The sequence below is a fragment of the Ambystoma mexicanum genome, chromosome 6q (genome assembly GCF_040938575.1).
Source record: "Ambystoma mexicanum isolate Mex_15411 chromosome 6q, UKY_AmexF1_1, whole genome shotgun sequence".
NCBI classification, from domain to species: Eukaryota; Metazoa; Chordata; class Amphibia; order Caudata; family Ambystomatidae; genus Ambystoma; species Ambystoma mexicanum.
Window position 1 is genome coordinate 1,133,197,247 of NC_090937.1, and position 22,012 is coordinate 1,133,219,258.

Here is a 22,012-nt window from a genome sequence, read left to right on the forward strand (position 1 = left end):
AAGGCAGCTTGGCCATTATTTCTGAGCTTGTCAATCTGGGCTTTAAGGTCGATGAGGGCAGTCTCGGTCCCATGTTGGGGACGGAAGCCTGATTGCCTGTCTCCGAATAGGTGGTGTTCTTCTAGATGCTTCTGAATTTGCATGTATGCAACCTTATCCAATATTTTTAGAAGAAAGGGCACAGTTGTTATAGGCCTATAGTGTGTGGGTATGGTTGGGTCGAGTGTCGTTTTTTTTAGTAAAGGCAACACCCAAGATTGTTTTAGGTTTGTGGGGATGGAGCCAGTAGAGAAGGAGGCGTTGATTAATTTTGTGATGAAAGCGGAGAGGTCCTGGGCAGCATCTTTGATAAGCTGTGCAGGGCACAGATTGCCCTGACAGTTGGAGGGTTTTATTGACAGGATGATTTTTTCAACTTCAAGTATAGTGACTTTAGAGAATTTGAAGCAAATGGTTTCCCTTGAAGTGGGCTTCTCAGGTGATTTCGGGGTCGGAGTGTCATTCAGGGAAGCTTTTTTGCAGGAGATTTTATTTTGTAGAGTGGTGATCTTGTTATCTAGGGCCTTTTGAATTTCTGAGCACCAGTTTTTATCTTTGATACAGGTATCCGGAGGTGCAATAGGAGTTTCTACTTCTTTCAGGATGATCAATAGTTCCTTTATGTTAGATTTTGCTTGGTCTATGCGGGAGTCAAAGGAAGATCGTTTGGCAAGATAGATTTCTTTTTTGTATAGGGTTGCTAGTTTAGTTAGTTTAAGTTTTTTGGGTGCTGAGGGGTGTTTTTTCCAAGTGGCTTCGCAATTTCTTTTTTGCTGTCTGAGATTTTTGAGGAATGGAGTATACCAATTGTTCAGATGTGTTTTGGGCTTGCTTGATCTGAGTTTGAGGGGAGCGATTAAATCCAGTGAGGTGGACATGATTTTATTATATTCGTCGACCAGGGTCTCCGGGTCCAGGTTGTCATGGAGTGTGTTTAGTGTGGGAAGTAGGTTCGGGATGAGTCTTTCCATGGTAATGCTCTTTTTATTTCTCGTGAGAGTCGGTGTGGCTCTGCTGATGGGTGGGGGTGGGCGTCGGTTAGTAGATAGTGTGAGTGAATCCAAGTAGTGGTCAGTCCAGGCTAATAGTTAGATGTCTGTAATATTAGCTATACAGTTATAGTCAGCCACCCAATCAAGTGGTAGCAATGGCTGAGCAGCCAGACTTATCTCAAGAGCAAGTGAGCAGTATCAAATAGTTACACAAAGGACAGCAGTTACTATGATTCAAACAAACACTGACTCAAGGTTTCCAAGTAAAAGAATATACATTTATTTACTCATCAGTTGTATAATGTTTCACTAAAGTACAGCAGTTCAAAAATCACACTCTTAATAAACCACACCACTCCCAATAATTTTCAGACAAATTAAGCGCACAAAAATGAAGTGGGAGCAAAATGGCATTCTGTTAACTTAAAAAGGGAGGGAAAAACAAAGTTAGGCAGAAATTGAGCAGTACCAACAGGTAAATAAGCAGGGCCATCTAGAAAGAGGAACTCCAGTGACAGGATCAAATCAAATAGGCTTAGGGCCAAAGTCAATGGAAATAAAGTATTTTGCTCAGGATCACACGGTTCAGGGGAGTTCGCGGTTAAGTCTTTGCCAAGAATTCCGGACGAAGTTGGTCAGCAGAAAAGTTAGTTTAAATAGAAGAGAAGGACAAGCCCTTGGACTGGAGAAAGGTTTCACTACCTTTCAATGCGGCTGAACGAAACGAATAACTGGATGTTGAACACCAGTCAAGACCCTGAACTTTTGTCCTTTTTCATTCCTTCCTTACTTGATGAATCGCTTGGAATCTCTGGTGTCACCTCTGTTTATTCTTTTCTGGCAAATTCTTCTTTCTCTGACCCCTTTCAACCCGGTTCCCGTCCAAGCCAGGGTACCGAAAGCGTGCTGGTCTCGGTTCTCAATGACCTGGCTCATATCTTGGATCAGGGTGGGTGTCCCATTCCCACTCCCCAAAGGCCCCCCATTCAGGTGATCCTGCCTCACTCGTCCACCCCTATGAACTGGATCCAATAGCGATGGCCATGTCCTGGCCATCTGGATGATAGATCCCTGGGGACTAGTAAGGGAGACACTGTCAGGTTTCTCACAGGACCCAGAGTTGGTTCATTAAGGTAGGCTTAGCCTACAACAATCACTGGGGCTCATTTGGCTTTAAAAGAGGGATTAGCCCCTCACTTAGCAGATCATCTGAAGACTTCGAAAGGAGTAAGAAGGACTCATTTGGACCTTGGATGAAGGTAGAGTCTGCCTTCAGCTTCCACCAGTGAAAGAAGGCCAGGATTTTCAAGATGGAAGTAAGATCCCTCCCCTAAACTTCTCCCAGGGAAGAGAGGGAGATACTGACCTTACAGGGCCCATTCAGCAGCCCTAGAACTGGTACCCAACCAGCACACAGCATGCCCTGCTTGGTTCTGCCAGCAAACATTGTAGGTGGGAAGTGCCAGAGAGTCTCTGAACCAAGGACAAGGCCATTGCCTGCAATCACTCTCTTCAGCTTTGGGCCGTTCACCTAAAAGGAAAACACCAGCCCTGCGAAGAAGCTAGGAGCAGTGCCCTGACAAGCATCAACCAGCGTCCATCTTTTAAGGATGTTTTCGAGGCAGTCGAGCCCCTCGAGCTGCAACCGCCTGCACCACTGACTGTTGTCACGCTGCAGTCGCTAAAGCTGTCCGAGAGACCTCCACCAGCATTCCAGATCCACCAATCAGCACAGAGACAAGGATTCTTGAACCAGAGCTGCCGTGTAGGCCAGCCTGCAGCCGTCCATCATGTCTCGCTTGCCGAACTGCTGCCGCCTGATACCTGAGCTGTCTCCCTTCTTGATCTCTGTCACAGGAGCTGCAAAGCGCCCTGGATCTGACTCGACACTGTCGAGCATCAATTTCATCTCAAGCACCAGGTACATTGTGGTTCTGTCCCCCTGGTCCTTCTTCAAAGGCCCTTAACGACAGGACGACCCCTTGTTCCCTTGGTGCTGAAACCAAATAACCTTGAACAGTTAAGAATGATTGCTTACCGACTACCCTCCTGTCAGTATCTAGAACGCAACACTTTCCTTCGTGAAACTGTCCTATGTGTTCCTTTATAGGGTGGGTTGTATTTTGTAGTGTGCTAGAACTGCCTGTTGTAATAATAATAAAGTAGATATTTTTATACAATCTTGACTGGACAATCCATTTTTTCATTGGGTAGTAACTGTATTTTCGCTGTGTTGCAACTAACCAATGATCCCGTTCTGTCCATGTTACCAAAATTGGACAAGGAGGTTTGTAATTTACTTGTGTTTCCAATCTTTTTTTCGGATCACTTCCAGTGTACTAGAGGTGTGGGGGTGATTTATGGTTTAGAAACCGATATGCATCCCTGGACCACTGGTGCCCAAGAGGTTGATTTGTCACATGCATCTTGTTTCTAAGTTACATTTGCAACTTGCTCTGTACTTGCTCCTGGTTCCCCAGAGTTAGTTGCTAACTACTGGATGATGCCCGATACCCAGGAGCTGGTTCAGCTCTTGTTCATTAAAACCCTACCTTTGTTCTTGTAACATATTGAATACGTGAACAGGTGTCCATTTTCAGTGTTGATTATGTCATCATAATCAACATTGAAAATGGACTCCCTCTGACAGAACGGATGGTGAGGTTTATTTTGTTATGATTTATTTTAGCTTTTAGCAACTGTGCTGCAGTTTTGTGCATGCTACTTTTGATTTTAACCTCAGTCGCGGGCCGACCCTGTCGGTAACGGCAGTGCTGCTGGGGTAAAGGTATCCTCACTTTGCTTAGGCCCATATCTTGGGCGGTGGGCCATTAAGAGCAAAGTCGGCCACTGCCTCGATTATTATTGACTCAATAATTCCCTCCTTCTTGTGAATGTTTAAAATTGCATACAGGGGACCCGGAACAAGTAAGTGCAGACGTGGCTGTTTGCCTGCATGGAATTTGCATTTACTACAAAATGACTCCCTAAAATTCCATGGAGGGGACATTTTTGAACGTCAGTGCTAACGTAATGGGTGGCCTCCATGCATTACACACTGATTCAGCCCAAGGTTGGTAAAGGTTTCAAAATCAGAAAATAAAAACCTGGACCACTGCAATTTAAATATACAAATGTTTCTGTAAAGTTAATGCTGCATGTAATATTAGGCTATCAAAACTTGAAACGTCTTATGAACGTTTTAATTTTCATTTACCGAGAGAAAATGAAGTGGCCTCTAATGATGGATGTGCAGAAAATGACATCTGTATTCGTGTTAAAAAAATGTGGGGAATACATGTTAAAAATAATATGAAGTATTCATCTCAAAGAGACATGCAATTTCAGGCGCAGGCGTCTTGCTTTGCTTTTGGAATCTTGTTATAATAGCATACATAACAATCACAAGAAATACATAAATGTTTAAAGCACATAAAACAATCATTATTATTTTATTAAAATCCAACGACAATTCATCTAATTATTACACAGAAATGTATATGAATTACCTATATAAAAGCATGTGTGTCTCTGCACTATTCTAACTGTAGAGAACGTACAATGCAGCCACCTCCAATGCAATTGATGTAGTCCATACAGCTAAGCAAATTATACAAAAACGATTCCCGATCAGCCCAATTCAATACATTCTGTAGCTTCTTAAAGTAAATAGATCTCTTTCCTTCCAAGGCATTACACACTGTCAATAGATCATTTAGAGTCTCTAGTGTATCCTGTTGCATGCCATCCCTCAACAGCCTGTCCTTGGTACTTACTAAATTCCATTTAAATCTTAGGAAAAGACTCCTGGTCTGTCTATCTAGAAAGGTCGAAAGATATGGAGCCAAAACAACCGCTTGCTTATGTTCCAAAGATAAATGCTCAAAGAATCATATCAATGCAGAGCTTCAATAGTGGCTACGCAGGCCATTTCAAGTAAGCGAGATTTCACTTTCCCAGGATTAACTACCAACTCGTGAGTGTATAGGCCTATATTCTTAAGCAGATTCAAGGAAAATTCAGATAATTCACATAGAAATGTATCGCCATTAATATCCAGTATTTTTTTTAAGATCATAAAACAAAGATATACTCAATGGAACTAAAATCTTTCTATAAAAGAATAGAAGTTGCCAATGAGCTCTACAGGTGAGCGAATAAATGCAAAGCTCATATTTTATGGCTGCCAATGGTAGGGAATTCAGGAGTCTCAAAATCAAACCTTCTAAATAAATAAACAAACAATCTAAACTCCAACGCATCTGAACATATATATATATATATATACATATATATATATATATATATATATATATATATATATATATATATATATATATATATATATTATGTATATATATATATATATATATACATATATATATATATATATAATATATATATAAAAGTAAACATTTGTTTGTGGTGGGATTTGTGGCAAAGCGTTGTTCGTTATAAAATTTCACACTGTTTCACCAATCGAGACAACGTTTTGCATAGTTACCTGTTAGGACCCCCCAGACATTTCTGGCTACATGATACTTGGACACCCAGCCCTTTCCCTAGATTTCAGCAAAAGTCAAAATGGGTGTGTGGGAAAGCATTTTTCCTTATACAATTCCACACCGTCTCACCAATCTGCACCACATTTTGTATAGATACTTGTTAGCACCCTCCAGACATTACTGGCTACATGGCATTTGGACACCCCACCCTGTTCCACCGGATTTCAGCACAAGTCAACATTTATTTGGGGGTTTGTGGCTTGGGGCAAAGCATTGTCCATTATACATTCCACACTGTTTCATCAATCTGCACCAAATGTTGCATAGTTGCCTGTTAGGACCCTCTGGACATTACTGAGTACATGACATTTGGACACACCACCCCGTTCCCTGGATTGCAGCAAAAGTAAAAATGTGTTTGAGATTTTGTGGTTTGTTGAAGTGTTCATCCTTATACAATTCCACACTGTATCACCAATCTGTTAGGACCCTCTAGACATTACTAGTTACATGAAATCTGGACACCACACCTCTTTCATAGGAATTCAGCTCTTTCACACATGAGACAGTTGCCTGAAATTAGCGAAACATCAATGTGGTTGCAGAAGAACTGGTCCCGAAACAAGGAAACTCGAGGTCCAGGCCTTAGGATCAGATTCAGGATATGCTTTTGTGGCCCAGTTGCTGTGATCTACTCAATCGATATGCTGGTGGATGCTGACGAAGCAGTAAACTATCCAACAAAATTTCTCAATTCATTCAACCGCACCTGAATACCCCTTGAATTGTTCTTTTCACCTTTCTTATGGAGCCTTTCCGAAAACGGTAAAGCTACCTTAAGATATTTCTAACACTTAAGATATTTCTAACAAATAGTACCTCTAAGAAACTAAAGTACCAGGCAACGCCGGGTATATCAGCTAGTTTGATATAAAATCTTAGTAACAATTGTTGCTTGATAAAATTTTAAAACTGGAATTATAGTGAATTTCCCATACTTCAGATCTACTAAACAAAGTTCATTAGACAAAGCCGTTACATGATTTTTCATCCACTCTCTCACTTGGAGTTTATGTTGTTTTGAGATAATTGAAAAACCAAGATAAATAAAACTATGGACCTTTTCCAACACAACTTTACCAATCTGCCATTGGAACAAATAAATGTTTTTCTTTTTACTACAGTGCAGGATTTCAGTTCTTTCTGCATTCATTTTTAAATGATTGGAGGCTGCATAACTAGCAAAGGTATCAATTGAAAACTGCAGTCCCTTCTGGGTACAATTAAAGATTAAAAATCATCTGCAAAGGCCAACTAGGTTGTTTTTTTAAAAGGAAATTTTGGGTGTTGCAAATGATACTGGCTCCAGGTATTCCCCTATGTCTGACATAGATACATTAAAAAGACAGGGTGGTAAGATGCAACCCTGTCTGACTCCCCTAAAAGTAGGAATTTTCCCTGAAAAAGATCCCTTGCAATTCAACCTGACCTGCCTATTCGAATGATTATATAAACCGGAGATCAGGCGAAGGAGCCCACACTGGATGCCCCAATGTTTTAGTTTACTTCATAAAAGACCTCTATCAACAGCATCAAATGCGGCCGACAGATCAATCATTGCTATAAAAAATTATTCATAATTTCTAGACGATACCATATTTTGTACACATTTCAACATAAAACCATTTAGGGAAGTTATCACGTGCTTCCTGAAGCCAGTCTGCCATTTATTTATTCATCCAATATCATTTCCCCATGTTTCCAGATGTCCCAATAGCAAAATATCAAATACTTTTCTATCAGCATCTAAGTTAGCAATTGGCCTATAATTGTGGGATCAGATCGGGAGCCCTTCTTAAATATCAGTACTACATGGGCGATGGACCAAGATTTCAGAAATATGTGTGTCTCGCCACCAGCTTGAAAGAAATAGTCAAAATGGAAGACAAAACAGCTGGGTCAACTTTAAATAATAGGTTTGATAATGTATTAGCACCCGTAGCACGATAAGTACTGATCTCCTTCAGTGCTTCTAGTATATTATCATATCCTACATGCAGCTCCAAATCATTATTTACTACTAAATCCTTACTCTTGCCATATTCAGACAATACAGGCAATGCATACAGTGATTCAAAAGGTGAGAACCCGTCTTGCTCTGAGACCGAATTTAATTGGTGGGCAGGCTGAGAAATGTCCATATCATTAATCAGCCTGCATAAAACATGCACATTCATATTAGACAGAGTCAATAACATGCCTCAAGCACCCCGTTGACTCCTAATAGTCCTAGACCCCCCCAACCAGTTCTTAAAGACAGACTTTACCTTTTTAATCGCACAATAATCTTTTAATTAAGCAATATGCCCTGAGTGGCGGGGGCATTACTGATTTAGGTAATGCCCCAGGACCCATAGTTACGAAGGCCCTCAGGCCACCTGATTTGGTAATGCCCGCGCCGTGAGGGGCATATTGCTCTTAGTACCCCGGCCCATAAGAGCAGTGTGATCGGGGCACTAAAAGCATTTTTTCTTTTGTCCCAAAACGCAGCGACGTTTCGAGACAGGAAAAAGAAAAAATGACCAAGAAAATGGCCGCCGGGAAAGGGAAAATGGACTCTGTTTTCCCTTTCCATGGCGGCCATCGGGAGCGGACGCGCTGGGAACAGAAGCGTTCCCAGCATGTCTGCTTCTGAAAAAAAAAAGAAGAAGGTAAGTGGGGTTGGGAGGGCGGAAGAGAGGGAGGGGAAAAAAACAATGTACCTGCGTCCCCAGTACGATGGCCCTGCCCCGAGTCTCCACACGGCTGGAGGTTGCAATCGTCCCCACCGGGGACAAAGCAGGTTGAAGGTAAGTGTGGTGGGGAGGGAGGGGAGGTGGGAGGGAAGGGAATACCAAAAAAAACATACCTGTGTTCCCGGCTGGGGGCGAAGGCAGCTTCGCAGCCGTAGGGAGGCTCGGAGAGTGGATGGCCCTGCTTCAAGCGTTCTCATTGGCTGAGGGGCTTCCACACCCCCTGCCTGCAACAATGGCTAGTGGAATCCCAGGCGAGGGATTCCCGCCAGATAATGCCTCGGCGAGGGCCAATCAGAATGTTCTTTCATTCTGATTGCACCCTCGCCTGGTACTAATAAATCTAAGCCCCCCCCCCTTGAATTTTATACCCCTAATCTGTGCTCTTAAGACATTTTTCCGAGCTACAACTTCCGAATCATATGCATGCAGATATTTCTTTGCAAAGCGATTTCTCTGAAGATAAGACACAGCCCCTGAGCACTTTAGGTTATCTTCCATAAAATCATCAAAGTTATCCGCAGTAAAAGTTTCATACTTCTACTCTAAAGAAGATACACTAAGACACAGGGCACATTGACCCTCTTTACATTAATCCTATTCCAGGCCACTCTGTTCCTCGCAAGGTTAATACTTAGATCACATGGACCCTGCTCATAATCGCTCCTAACTCGAAATACAAACTCTACAGACAGTGTACAATGATCACTCCACTCGTTTATGTCAATCCTAAAACATTTGGTTTTATAAAAGAGGTCAACATCCCACAAAGATGTAGTCAATAGCAAATGTGAGAGTCTGATTGTACCGTGTATTATTACCAGGTAAAGCACCAGGAAGAAGCATCATTAGGCATGCATAAACACAGTCCTCCGAGGCTTTTCAGCCATTGACATCCACTGTATTGTTTAGCATGCATCATTCCCACCTATGGTAATTTCCCCAAATTTGTATTTATGCAAGTTGCATTTAAGTCACCCAAAAGGATAACTTTCCCACCTAAAAATGTCGCATTCCACTCATTCACATACAATGCAATTTGTTCTGTGAAGTAATCGAGATTACTGATTCCCAGGTTCCAATACATATTTAGAATGAATATGTCAATAATTTCTGGATCCCCCATCACCCTAACATGAGTGGCCAAAAAACCTCTGGTGAGATTTCTACTTTCAATAACCATTAGTTCCTTGCATGACTTCACAAGAGTGAGCAGACCACCAGATGGATGGCCCTGACAACCTTTTTTAGCAGTTTCCAAACTAGAGACATAACCATCAAATGACAGAACTCCGAATAGCCAAGTCTCTTGCAGTGAGATCAAACAATATTTCTTAAGAAAAAGGCCTGCATTAATATTGATAAAACTATGTCCCCTAGAGTTCCACGATAAAAAATGCAGACTCCTATTTGGAACGCTAGGAGGAATATGGTACTTGCACTTGATTCACCGAGTAAAATGCTCCTGACAGCCAGGACTGGTCCCTTCTAGGTTCCTCGACCGGTAGCCTCTTCTGCATTACTTGGATTTCTCGAGCATGACCTTGACCGTGATTCACTGAGATAACAATATCCTTTGTTTGGGATTGTCCCCTCATTCCATTTTCTATGGGATCCGCCAATGGATATTTTAAAGAACAGAGGGATATATCAAAGCCAAATGACCATAAAGATTGAACCTCTTTCATGATAATACCCTAAACAATGTTCGAATTAACATATCGTACTGCACGATCCATCCTATACAGGTCTATGAAATCTATTCTCTCAATTTCTCTGATTGATATCGCCCGCAGTGTAGGTACCTCCCCAAAGAGGCGAGGAATATTCAAGTGTTTTAACAATAGATGCATATTTTCAGGTAGCACACTTTCTAATAGTTTTGGATTGATTGGGCCACTGCAGATTCTTTATTATTGGAACGTTCTCTGAAATTCATTGATAAGCTTGGGCTAACAGGGAGTCCAGGAAAGAATGTTTCATTCACCTGTTCGGGGACATTTGTGCCTCTCAAGACACTATAAACTTGATCACTAAAATTCACTTTGTCCCTCCTTTGCCAAGCGTTCAAGTGATTGTCTGCAAATACCACGACACTCTCAGCAGGAGGAGGATTGGTGGATGCGAATCTGGGGGCCCTAGAACAATCAGAGGGGACATTAGTGTTTCTCAGCCCAAATAACAAAGCTAGACCGGCCCAGAAATTGACAATTAGTAATAACTTCTCTAAGGCGGTCAAGGAGTTCTGAAGTTGTTATTTGAGGGGCTAACTCAGGAGGGGGAAAATCTGTATGAATACAATTTGAGACAAATGTTTTTTTCAACCGATTGTAAAAGCTCTGCTGACACACTTAGACTGTCCACCACGGATTGGTCAGCTAGTAAAACTACATCATCCTCAATAGATGCACATTCAGAATCACCAAGGACGCATAACCGATTAGTCTGTGCTATAAAAGGGACTTTCTCCAAAGCCACTCTAATCGATGTTTGCTTAAATATAGAATGGGGAAACGTTCTAGCCGGTGGCTTATTAGCCTTGGCAAAGGAAGTTGTTTTGTTTTTTTAGGTTTGACATGATATTTGTCCTCGATTTTCTTATTCAATTTACTTCTGCCACTTTTCTCTTTATTTATCTCTAAGTCATCCACAGTGCCTGGAGGAGAATTGAACCTCTCAGGTTATGAACAGCTAGCTTGAACTGCTATTTCACAGACATTATTGATTAAAAATAGGGGCCCGCACATTACCCACATCTAAATTCACTGTGCCGCCAATTAAGGTATCAGGGGCTAGGCTTCGACTATCATACTCCTAGCCTGATTATTTTAGCCCAGAAACCCCCCATACTGCAACACACCGTCCTTATGCACGAACCTTGCATCATCCAATGTGAACACCACACACTGCCAGTTGTGCAAGGATTCCTACAATTTACTTTGTACATTGATATTTTCGAACTTAAACAGGAGTGATTCTAATAAAGATTAATGTATTTTGGATGACATCGTAAATGCTTCATAAAGCAGGACCATGACACAAAGAACTTGATTTATACCTGGTTCTCCATAAGATTTGTATCCAATTGTCTTAATGCTGCAGAAAGTCTCCTCTGTGGAACTGGAGCAGGTGTGAAAGTGAAAGAGTATCTAACAATCATTAACCCTGTCATATATCCACAGCCTAAAAGTAGTATCCACTGTGTCATGCTCAAAATTCTCCACACCATCAGGAACAGGCAACAAAGCATCATCGAACAGAGTCGGACTTGGAGCGATTATAGTTGCCAAAATCGAGTCTGCCACACCTTCAATAGCCTTGAGAGTAATCAGATTTAAAAAGGAGGTGATTTTCATTGTTTATACTGAGTTAGATATTTAGGGGGCTTCACAATTTGATCAGGAATATTATCAAATGACAAAAGAACCCGATTTCCATAACCCAATTGTCCTCCAGATAGCCCCTCGCCCGGAGCTAGAGGTACGGGCAGATTAACTACCATCGGCAAAGATTCATCCAAAAATTGGGGCATAATAGATGTGTTTGACTTGCTCCTTAAATCTACATATATTTGTGAAAGTGTGTTTGTATGGTCGGGGGTTGGCTCCAGCCCCATAACAGATGGTGGGCTGAAATTTTGGCCGAAGGTCGGCATACTAGTCTGGGGTGAACTGCTGATAGTGAAATGTCATCAACCCCACCAGTTTAGGCGGTTTCAGGAGGTTGCCGATTTTGTAAATGTTGGCTTCAGCCCCACAACAGTTGGTGGGCTGGAATTTTGGCTTGGGTCAGCATACCTGTCTGAGGTGTACTTGCGATAGCGACATCTGACCAACCCCACCCGTTCGCCCTGCACAGGGCGGGTTCCGACCCTGTGCTATCAGTATAGGCGATTTTGAGAGATTGACGATTCTGTGACTTTTCCACAAATAGGAAGTTAGGACACAAAGGTCTACATACCAGTGTGGGGTGTACTGGCAAAGGTGAAATGTGACCAACCCTACCCATTTGCCCTGCACAGGGGTGGTGCGGGTCTCGCTCTGTGCTATCAGTATAGGAGATTTTGGGAGATTGCAGATTTTGTGGTTTCCCAAAAATATGAAGTTATTACACAAGTAAATATACACAAGGCTATAGCAGACTCCCATGTCCATGTCAGCTACAGACCCGCACAACAGTTGGTGGTACCGCTAGTTGTACATACAATTGCTGCCAGTTCCACCAATGTTCATACATAGGAGAGCAAGTTCAGGCTACAGCAGCGGTGAACACGGGGGAAAACACACTGACCTGTTTTTAATAAACAACATAACCGGTCACACTTCGGCACTCGGAGAGCCGCACTCTGGCAACAAAAGTATTGAAATAAGGCACACACCTGCTGCCTTCGAGTTCTCTGTCTCACAGCTGAACTGCTAAACTACACACTGCTTGCACAGCGCACGCGCTCCATGCATAGGTGGTGTTTTAAGATCAGGATCCGCCTTTCACCAAAAAACACTGTAGAACGACTCCACTGTAGAAGGCTGCTTGCAACAAAGGTGAGGTCCAGCACTGCCACTGCTAAACTGCACACAATCCTTCTAATCTTACATTATTTTAAAAGTGACAGTCAGTGTGAGGTACAACTGCGCTGCAGGCCTGGAAATGTAATGTTACAACAGGATATGTGCTGGGTTGGTTAAATGCACAGAGGAAGAGTTGGCAGATCCTGGCATGAGTTGTACTTGCCAATATGCAGAGTGTGATGAGCACACATGTCTAGTGGTCAATGGCAATTGTCCCTAGCACAGGTGTAGGCAGAGTCTTGGGTTATACGAAGCCATGTGCGTGGTTACATGCCGGCCCACCGTGGGGAGAGGTGCTGTGTAGCAGTGACGCTACTGCCGCCATGCTGGAGTTGACCATGACATGCAGGAAGAGGTAGTAGTTGACTCACTGACTCGATGATGGGGTATATGGGGACACGGCAGCACAGACTGATCACTGGCTCGATGATGGGGTATATGGGAACACGGCAGCACAGACTGGTCACTGGCTCGATGATGGGGTATATGGGAACACGGCAAGGTTTAGCAGGTGGAAGAGCCGGTGCTAGTGGCTATGGCGGTGGTAGGCAGTGGGATGAAGCGCCATCCACTGTGCTGCAATACTGTCAAAGGGGGCCGGATGGAGAGGAACCAGTCTATGCCCTAGAGTAGGTGGGCGAACAGGTTAGGCTGGTGCTACTCTTGTGTGAAGTAGAAGAGGCCACAGAGGGCGAGCAGGGAGGTGACAGGGTGGCATTCATTCTCCACAATGCTGGACTGGGTGAAGGCCGACGGGCAAGTTTAGTCCCCAGCTGGATTGATGGGGGAGTGTATTGATGGGGGTGGCAGGTGTATTGATGGGGGAGTGTGGGACGTGTGCCAGGAGACACATATGAGATCAGCTCCTGTGCTGTAGCAATGACGGGAGACGGGGGGTACACCACGCTCCACGTGCAGCAGCTGATAGGGGTGAAGAGATGAGGGGGCGGGCTTGGGGGCGACATTGCGGCTAACCCCAGCGTACGGGAACACCTGCTAGGGGATGGAGGTTGACAGCCCTTGGGGTGAGGCCGCCGACGCTCTAGAAGCGGTTGCAGTGAGACTGGCTGCTTGGTAATAAGCACCTCTGAAGAGGCAGCACTGTGATTGATTAAGAGGGGAGCCACCCAGCAGATAGCTTTTGACCCCAAGGCGAGCTAGGCACAGCCCATTAATATTGGAGCTTATCATCACCCCCAAGCGGGCGGGCAGGTGTCAGGGGTGCTGCGCGCATCCCCCTCCATCCTCAGCCAGCTCAGTCCGCCTGCGAGCGTGCGCTCCCGACGCCGCGCGCGCGCGCGCTCCCGCAGCTCCGGTGGAAGAGGCTCTGTGGATGTGCCACTGCTGCTGCTCTGCTGCAGTCTGCAGCCCTCGCTCCAGGGAAGGGTCCGTCCGCACCGCCGCACGCTCTCTGCCGCAGGCACAGGCGGCTGCAGTTGCGGGCACAGTCCCTGCCTGCGCTGCCGCACCCGGAGCTCTTGGGCTCAGACCCTCGGCTAGGGAGGCGGCAGCAGCCTGGCCGCGACGCGTAGGAGCACCGCTCCCCACACGTTTGGTGGGTATCTGTTTTTGCATGCTTTATGCCAACACTCCGAATATTTTGCGTTCCCTGGATTTTAACGGCCCCCGCAGAGTCGGGGGGCAACACTACCCGACTCGGACGCTTTGTCTTGCGTTACGTAATGTTCGTATTCCTGGTCTGGACCGAGGATACTGTGCCAGTTTGGACACTTTTCTAGTGATATAGTCATAGCTTGCATGCCAGGTTATGTACGACTGCCCCGGGGGCAGTGCACTTTAACGCCAGAAAAAAAACTGCACGCTCTCCGACGAGGATGGGTGACCGTGCTGCTGCCGCCGCCGCCGCCGCGTAAAGCTCAGCAATGTGTGTGCATAGCGCGTTCCCACCTCCCCTCACGTTGCTTAGCAATTCGAGTGAATCTCCACGACACCGCGACGACTTCTTCAATGTGCCTTTTTATTCTCTGCTTCTTTCAGGTGTTGCGCCGGTGCCAGCCGCAATGAGGACGACATCGCCCCTGTGCCACGTCCCGGTCTGTGTGCTGCTCTGCGTGGCGTGGGAGTCTGCAAGGTGAGGGGCATCTCCCGCGTTGGTGCTCATTGGCATTCTCTAGTCGCCGTAATGTGTCGACGCTGTTGCCACATTTTCTCGTTAGAGCAGACTACGGATGTGTGTGTGTGTGAAGGGGGAGCGGGGCATGATTTTGGGAGGGCCTGCGTGTAATCCTTCTGCCTCATCACGATCTTCAACCCTTTAGAGTTGAGTGCCAACGTCGACCGAGCCCATTAAAGCCACAAACTAATGGGAGAACGTGTAGCCTGTGGGTGCTGCAGATGGCAGGAACATGCCACCGCATGGCAGGCAGGCATTGCTCTGGGAGGGCCGCCAGCCTGCCACGCTCGGCGACCCCCGCTGTATCTCGAGACTGGGAGTGGGGCTGGTCTGACGCGCTATTGACATTCTGAGAGAGTGTCTCCCGCGTCTTCACGCCGCCGTGAGAGAGACCTGCACGCACGAATCGGCCCTAAATCCTCTAGGTGTGGGGCTCGCACGCAACCCCGGCGCCCATTGCAGCGAGACAACAGGTTGTGTTAGCAATCAGCATCCACACACTGTTGTCGAGCACACTCCGTACATGTAACACGAAGGCAGAGCGTACAGGAGGCTCACGTGTTGCATGCAAACCGGGTCCCCTGGCAGGTTGTTTTCTGCATTGGATTTTTAAGGTTTTTCACACGCCATGACGGTTTGAACTGTTTCCTCTGAACTGTGGGTAGTACATAAGCGAGTTCAATTGTGTAGCAGTGGCACGACGCGCCTCTTGCCCACAAGCCTTTGGGCATGTGCACGCACATTACAGCTCTCCTTTGAAGTTTATTCTGACGAAAACAATATTCCAAAATGCCCGCTTTCCGGCGTTTATATCAACATTCTTTACGCCTGAAAAATGTTTCCCTGTGGCTGTATCTATTACCGGCTCAGGTTTCAGTCACAATCTGCCGTCAGGAGTGACAGCTGTCAAAAAATAACGTGCCCTCCCACGGCACTAAGGCGGGCACTCCTCAAGCAGCACGTGCAAATGTACGGAGGCGAATTGGTCTCACACACACCCCAACAATACGGATTTAAAGGTAACAATAAAGAAGTCAGAACCATACGAACTGGGCCTTTTGGAAACCTACAGCACAGCGCTGACTAGATGGGGACCCGATTGTTCTTTCGGGCAGTAATCAACGTTATTAACTGCAGAAGGGAACACTGGAAGTTGCCACACTGCCTTAACCCGGTAGGATGTTTAATTCGCCTTGTGCTCTTTTGATGGGCGGTGTGCGCACAACGCTCAATAGTGGCTGTTTTTTGCTCCGTTACCTTTGCTACAGTGCAGTCACTAGATGTATTCACCGTTCTGCTGCACAGCACTACGGTCACACATCAGTGAGGAAGAGTGTCCGGCTGGGGCCCAGGCATCCGTCTCAATGGTTTCCCATTTCACAATGTGTTGAACTGCTAGTGTCTCTGAACTCTTCTGCTGGGTCACACCATAGCGCTGGCAGATACACAACTTCCCAACAAGCTGCAGAGAAGCACCTTTGACATTTCTGTAATAGTGGCACGGGAGGCGGCAGAGTACATTGTTTCTAAAGTCGTGTAATTGTGTGCATATCATGATAACTGCAATTCACACATTAACCGGGGCTACCTGCTTTCCATCCAGGTTAGTTCTGGCTGAAACAGTGGACGACAATAAAAACATCACCATCTTTACCCGGATCCTGGACAGACTGCTCGATGGCTATGACAACCGCCTCAGGCCTGGACTGGGAGGTAACACGTCCGCTTTAATACCTTCCACTAACTACTTCCGCATTTAAAGCGTGACGATTGCCATTCATTACCAAGTCATCTGGAGTGATACATGTACAATTCAAACATGCAACGTCGTACCATGTAGAAATGTGCACACGCTTGAGGTTGATTAGGGGGAAAATCTTCTGCTTTGTTTTTTAAATGATTGTGATTCACAACACATGTTATGATCTCCCTTAGTACCTCAGGACAGGGTTCAATAACGACAAGGAGCGTGACAGGGAAGACAAGTGTTGGTAGCGTATCCAAGTAGCCCAGACCGCACACAATCTGCACACCGTCCCGTGAGGATACTTTCTTTAAGCAATGCCTACTTCCATTTTTCATGTTTTTGTTGTCATGCTGTGATCATTGTCATCTTGAATCCTTGCTTACCTTTCCTGTTCCCTGTATTACTGACCTCTGCAACTGTACTCTCGCTCCCCTCTGCTTCTCAGCTCTTTTATTCACTGTATTCTCTGTTCTCTCCTTCTCTCCCTTGTCCCTCTCTCCTCCCTTCTCCCTTACTTTTTTCTATGCACTTACTCTATCAGAATAGTCCTTGGACCTAGTATGAAAGCAACACACGTGTGTCCCCTCCCCCCTTGCTTTACTTGCCCCCCCCCCATCTCCAGCACTATCTGAAATGTTTTCTGGCCTAGTATGCTAGTCGCTTGTTTTGTTCCCCTCCCTCCTTCTCCTCCCTTTCTCCCTCACCTTTTGTAAATTTCTGCCTCACCCAGAAATGTCGTCAGGCCTAGTACGATAGTCGCCTGTTTGTTCCCATCCCCCGCCCTTTCCTATCGGTTTCATAGCTCTTGCACTATCCGAAATGTCGCCAGGCCGAGTACGATAGTTTATTTAACATTCTTGTTGTTCATGGCCTGTAAGAATGTCATTGTATTTTCCCTTGTTCCCTCCCTTGCCTTGAAGCGCTTTGAAACACATTGGGCCTCATTACACGGTAGGCGGTGCGCCATGGTGCTATTAGCGCCATGGCTCATGCCGGTAAAATACCGGCACCGCCTTGGCGGAAAGGGGATTTACCGCCCCATTCCAAGGTTGGAGGGGCGGTAAATCCCCCTTCCGCCATTGCCCTTCCCTATTCCCATTTCTGCCCCATAGGGCTCTATGGAAATGGGGAAGGCGCTAATTACGCCACCGCAATTTTGCGGTGCCGTAATTAGCTCCGAGGTCCCTTAGCGGGTTGGATTTTAACGCATGCAAGAAGCAGGCGTTAAATCCTCCAACCCGCAAAGGGACCTCGTAGTACGGCGGTAAGGGTTAACGGCCACCGTTGCCATTAACGGTGACCGTTAACCCTTACCGCCGTCCGTGTAATGAGGCCCATTGTGTATAGGCACTATGTAAATAAACTATCATATTAGATATCATTAGACCCACACCGTCTTCATTCTGCCTTTCTGCTAATGGTAAGGACAGTGTGCCTTTCTGCTAATGGTTAATTTCTTGCCCTGCATGCCCATAGCTACAGTTCATCACATCAACTAGCAGCCGCACGTGTGTGTGTGTGTGTGAGGCACCAACGCAGCGTGCGCGTACAGGCGGTCAAGTTCTGTGCCTTAGGACTGGATCATGAGGTAAATGCGTAGAACGCGCCCTAAAGATTAGTGATGCCAATGGGCAGGAGCGCAAGAAGGCATGATTGCGAGGGGGCCTGAGTTGCACGCACTTTAGTGTGTCGTAATGGAAGCAATCCATACTGCTGCAGTACTTTTCATTACATGTGCCTATCTAGTGCATTGTTTACTGTTACTGGTCGAATCTCTGTGGCAAATGAAAAGGTCTACGAAAAGCGGTTTCTTTATTTTTCTTATTCTTCTTAGAGTTTTAAATGCATTTCAGATGCTGTATTAAACTGTTTAATTGGGGGAGTCTGGTCGTTTTTCTTCCCTTTTCTCCAAGGGGTGGGACATGAAGGGTGTAATATAGCAGCATAATACGTCACGAAATCTATATACATTTTTGTTCTCATCTCATTCAGCTGGTCAACACAAAAGTCAATACTTATTACATGTATTTCGAATGCATTTGCTTTATTGATATATGTGTACAATGAGGTAGCAATGGGAATTCTGAACTGACAGGGCTTTAAGTGGTCTGGAGATAGCCGAGGCATAGCCCCGGCAGGCTCTGAAAAGTGTGTTTGAGATGGGGCTCTGCTGGGCCCCCGGAAGTCCCCTGCTACGGCTGGTAGTAAGCAAGGCTTCTTTTCTAAAGTCTGCAGCTCTCACGTGTAAGTGAGAGCTTCAGGCTTTCGAAAAACAGCCTTGCCATGTCGCTGTGTCGCCAACCTCCCTGCATCTCTAATGAAAGAGGTGTCTGGCAGGGGTCGGCGACACAATCAAAAGGCAAGGCTTTTTTTTTTTGTAATGCCTGAATCTGTCTCGTTCAAGTGAGAACTTCAGGCTTTAGAAAAAAAGCCTAGCTTTCCATTGCGTCTCTGACCCCCTAGTATTAGAGATCCCCAGCATTTCTAATGGAAGGGGTGCCCTGCAGGGGGTCAATGCTGCAATTAAAAGGCAAGGAAACACTTACCTCATCTGAATAGTGCCTATTAGGCCTAACAGGCAGCATTCAGGTAAGGTAAATGTTGCATCCTAATTGCGGCACCAGCCCCATGCCAGGCCACAGCCCCTAAGATACCCACCACCCCAGAGTGTGCAGGCCATTTAAAGCACTGAGTACCGGTATAACCTAGTTTCAGAAACTGCCAAATGGTGAGCTGCTTCGAGCTGTATGGCTTTCTAAATACTGGCATGTATATGTTGAAGTTTCTTCTCCATGTGAACCTCTGCGTTTCAGTAGTTTCTTGCCTTTTTGTGGATGATGTTTGCCTGATGTTGTGCCCCTCATTTCCTAGCCACATTCTGCTCTCCCCTCCACCAGGACATAAGCTAACATTTGCTGACCAGCAATTAAACGATTAACCATGTTCGTAATGATTTCGGCTGCTGAAACCCTACAATTGGAAGAATGTAACTGTTCTGTGCAAACATGACGGGCATGAAACACTAAAGGCCAGATTTACAGAAAAAGCGCATAGACCCTGCAAAGTACTCTTCGCGTAACAGCACTTTGCGCATACCTGCATGCAAAAGCATGCTATGCGCTGTAACGTTTTATTGAGTTCCTTCCCTCCCAACTCAAGTGGTTATGCAACAAACTATTTAACAGATAATCTTTTTTAGCCCTATCTCAGACACATATCATGCCCCTTGGATACCTCTGCCCTGAGCTAACAATGAGCCAAGAACCAGGCTGGTGTAAGGGAAATATATTGGTATTTATTTGAAAATTAACAGTAATAGAAATTAGCACAAAGAAGTCAAAACACCACTTTATCCGTGACACAACACAATCAACTTCTATCAGCATAAATACATCACAAAAGTGGGTTAAAAAGAACACAATCACAATTCTTCACTTTCTGCAAATTTCACTTCACAAAATAATTACACTGATCAATAACAAAGGCGCTTGTCATGCAATGTTGTGCAATTTTAATTTTCCTGCAGACTTAAAAAGGTAGCTGTAGGATTTCAAGATTGGTAAATATACATATGGCAATTATAATTTCACCCACACTTTTGTTTTGAAATAAACACATGGTGATATATTGCTTTGTTTTTCATACCCACCTCTTGCTTTGGTCTAGATTTGGAAGTCAGACAGAAAAATTGGAATGCTTTGGGGAATTTTGGATTTCAGACCCCCTCTTACTGAAAGGCCTGTGTTGAGGAAGCTGGATAAAAAGATTGGACTGATTTAAGAACAAAGCCACCCCTCTTCCTTAAATAATTTGGGGTCAGCTGGACAACAAGGATTACCCAATTAAATTATAGGCTATAGTTTTCAGAGCACACTGGGAAGTGAGCTTTGTTAATTTCGACTTTTAACAAAATCCACTCTGTAGTGTTTTGCCAAATGGGGAATTAATTGAATTAATATTTTCGGTTACATAGGCTAAGGTTCTACACAGTTTCCCCCTGAACCCCCACCCAATATAAAGGAAAATGATTCAAGGCAAGCAGGTTACCCCACCTTTTGGTTTCCCAGGGCTCCATTCTACTTACAGAGCAAGCCTCTGTTTAAGGTTCAGGAAAGCCAGCTGCATCTCAGGGCATTCTGGAAAGATAGGGCTGAGGTCTGGTCACTCCACTTTCAAAGATGGCCTCCCGCTCTCCACAATAGGATCCTGTTAGCTTTGAGGCCTTCCTAGAGATAGACAGCCCCACCCGGATGCACTGTCAGCAATCTCCTCGGTGTCTCCTTACAGCTGTCAAATGGTAAGTTTCAGCATCCTTGCTTATGGTCTGTCTCTTCTCTCTGTCCTCCTGTCCTTCTCCTTTTTCTGTCCCTCTGTCCTTGTGCAGTCTCCCTTACATAGCAGTGATGACACCACCAATTTTACAATCTTGGGGAGGTACCCTGCAATCATTCCTGCCACTAGGATTGGACAGTTACCCTTCTCTCTCCTCCCAAACCCAGTTTCCACGTCAGGTTCGGTGTAGGGGACTGGAGCAACATATGGCAATTCGTATTTGTCACCACACTTTGTTCTCCTTTCAACTTTTGGGCAAAAACTAGTTATGTATCACAACTTCATAATTTTACTGGCAACTGCCATACTAACCATATTTTCTGATTCAGCTAATCATGGACAATCAGATAAGCCGACCACCAAATCGTACCATTTTGCACGGCCATGTTGCACCTTTCTGCCATTTCCATAAAAAGCAGAACAGTTATGAATATGTAAGTTGTTAAGCATATCCCTAATTTCTTTTTCCACCCACTCACCAACTCGCAGATTTGGAACATGTTCAGATCAGCCAGAAACCTAGTTTAACTGGCCATTAGAGTTGACCAGAGTCACAGATAGATGCATTTTATATTCCCAAAATCGCCTAGAAATTACATAAAAAAATGGTACAAAAATGAAATCAAGCCACAGTATGGTTGCTGAGAAAAAGGCCTAAATGATAATAAACATTTTAAATTAATTCTGAATCTTCATGTGGGACAAATGGTCCTGCTCCTGCTTCCGGCCATTTGTTTTCACTGGGTCAGCCTGTACCTTTATCAGTCTCATTTGTGCTGGAAGCTTGCTCTTTGAAGTTGGTGCCCCCATTTTCACACATATTAGTCATGCTCCAGCCAAGAGTGACTTTTTCTGAAGTCAATGCTTTCAGAGCAAGCAGGCCTGGAGAACACTGAATTTCAA

The 22,012-nt window shown here is 45.0% G+C and overlaps 1 protein-coding gene across 3 annotated transcripts in view; it reads left to right on the forward strand.

Moving 5' to 3' along the window:
* The first annotated feature begins 13,948 nt into the window (after positions 1-13,948).
* GABRA2 (gamma-aminobutyric acid type A receptor subunit alpha2) overlaps positions 13,949-22,012 on the forward strand; it is a 686,792-nt gene continuing 678,728 nt past the window's right edge. Inside the window, exons 1-3 of one of the 3 annotated variants that reach the window (XM_069631722.1) lie at positions 13,949-13,970; positions 14,895-14,988; positions 16,634-16,743. In XM_069631722.1, coding sequence (XP_069487823.1) covers positions 14,918-14,988; positions 16,634-16,743 — 181 coding nt within the window. In that variant the 5' untranslated portion in view covers positions 13,949-13,970; positions 14,895-14,917. Of the gene's footprint in view, positions 13,971-14,142; positions 14,452-14,894; positions 14,989-16,633; positions 16,744-22,012 lie in introns of those variants that run through there. The other 2 variants (XM_069631721.1, XM_069631723.1) reach the window with 2 other exon arrangements.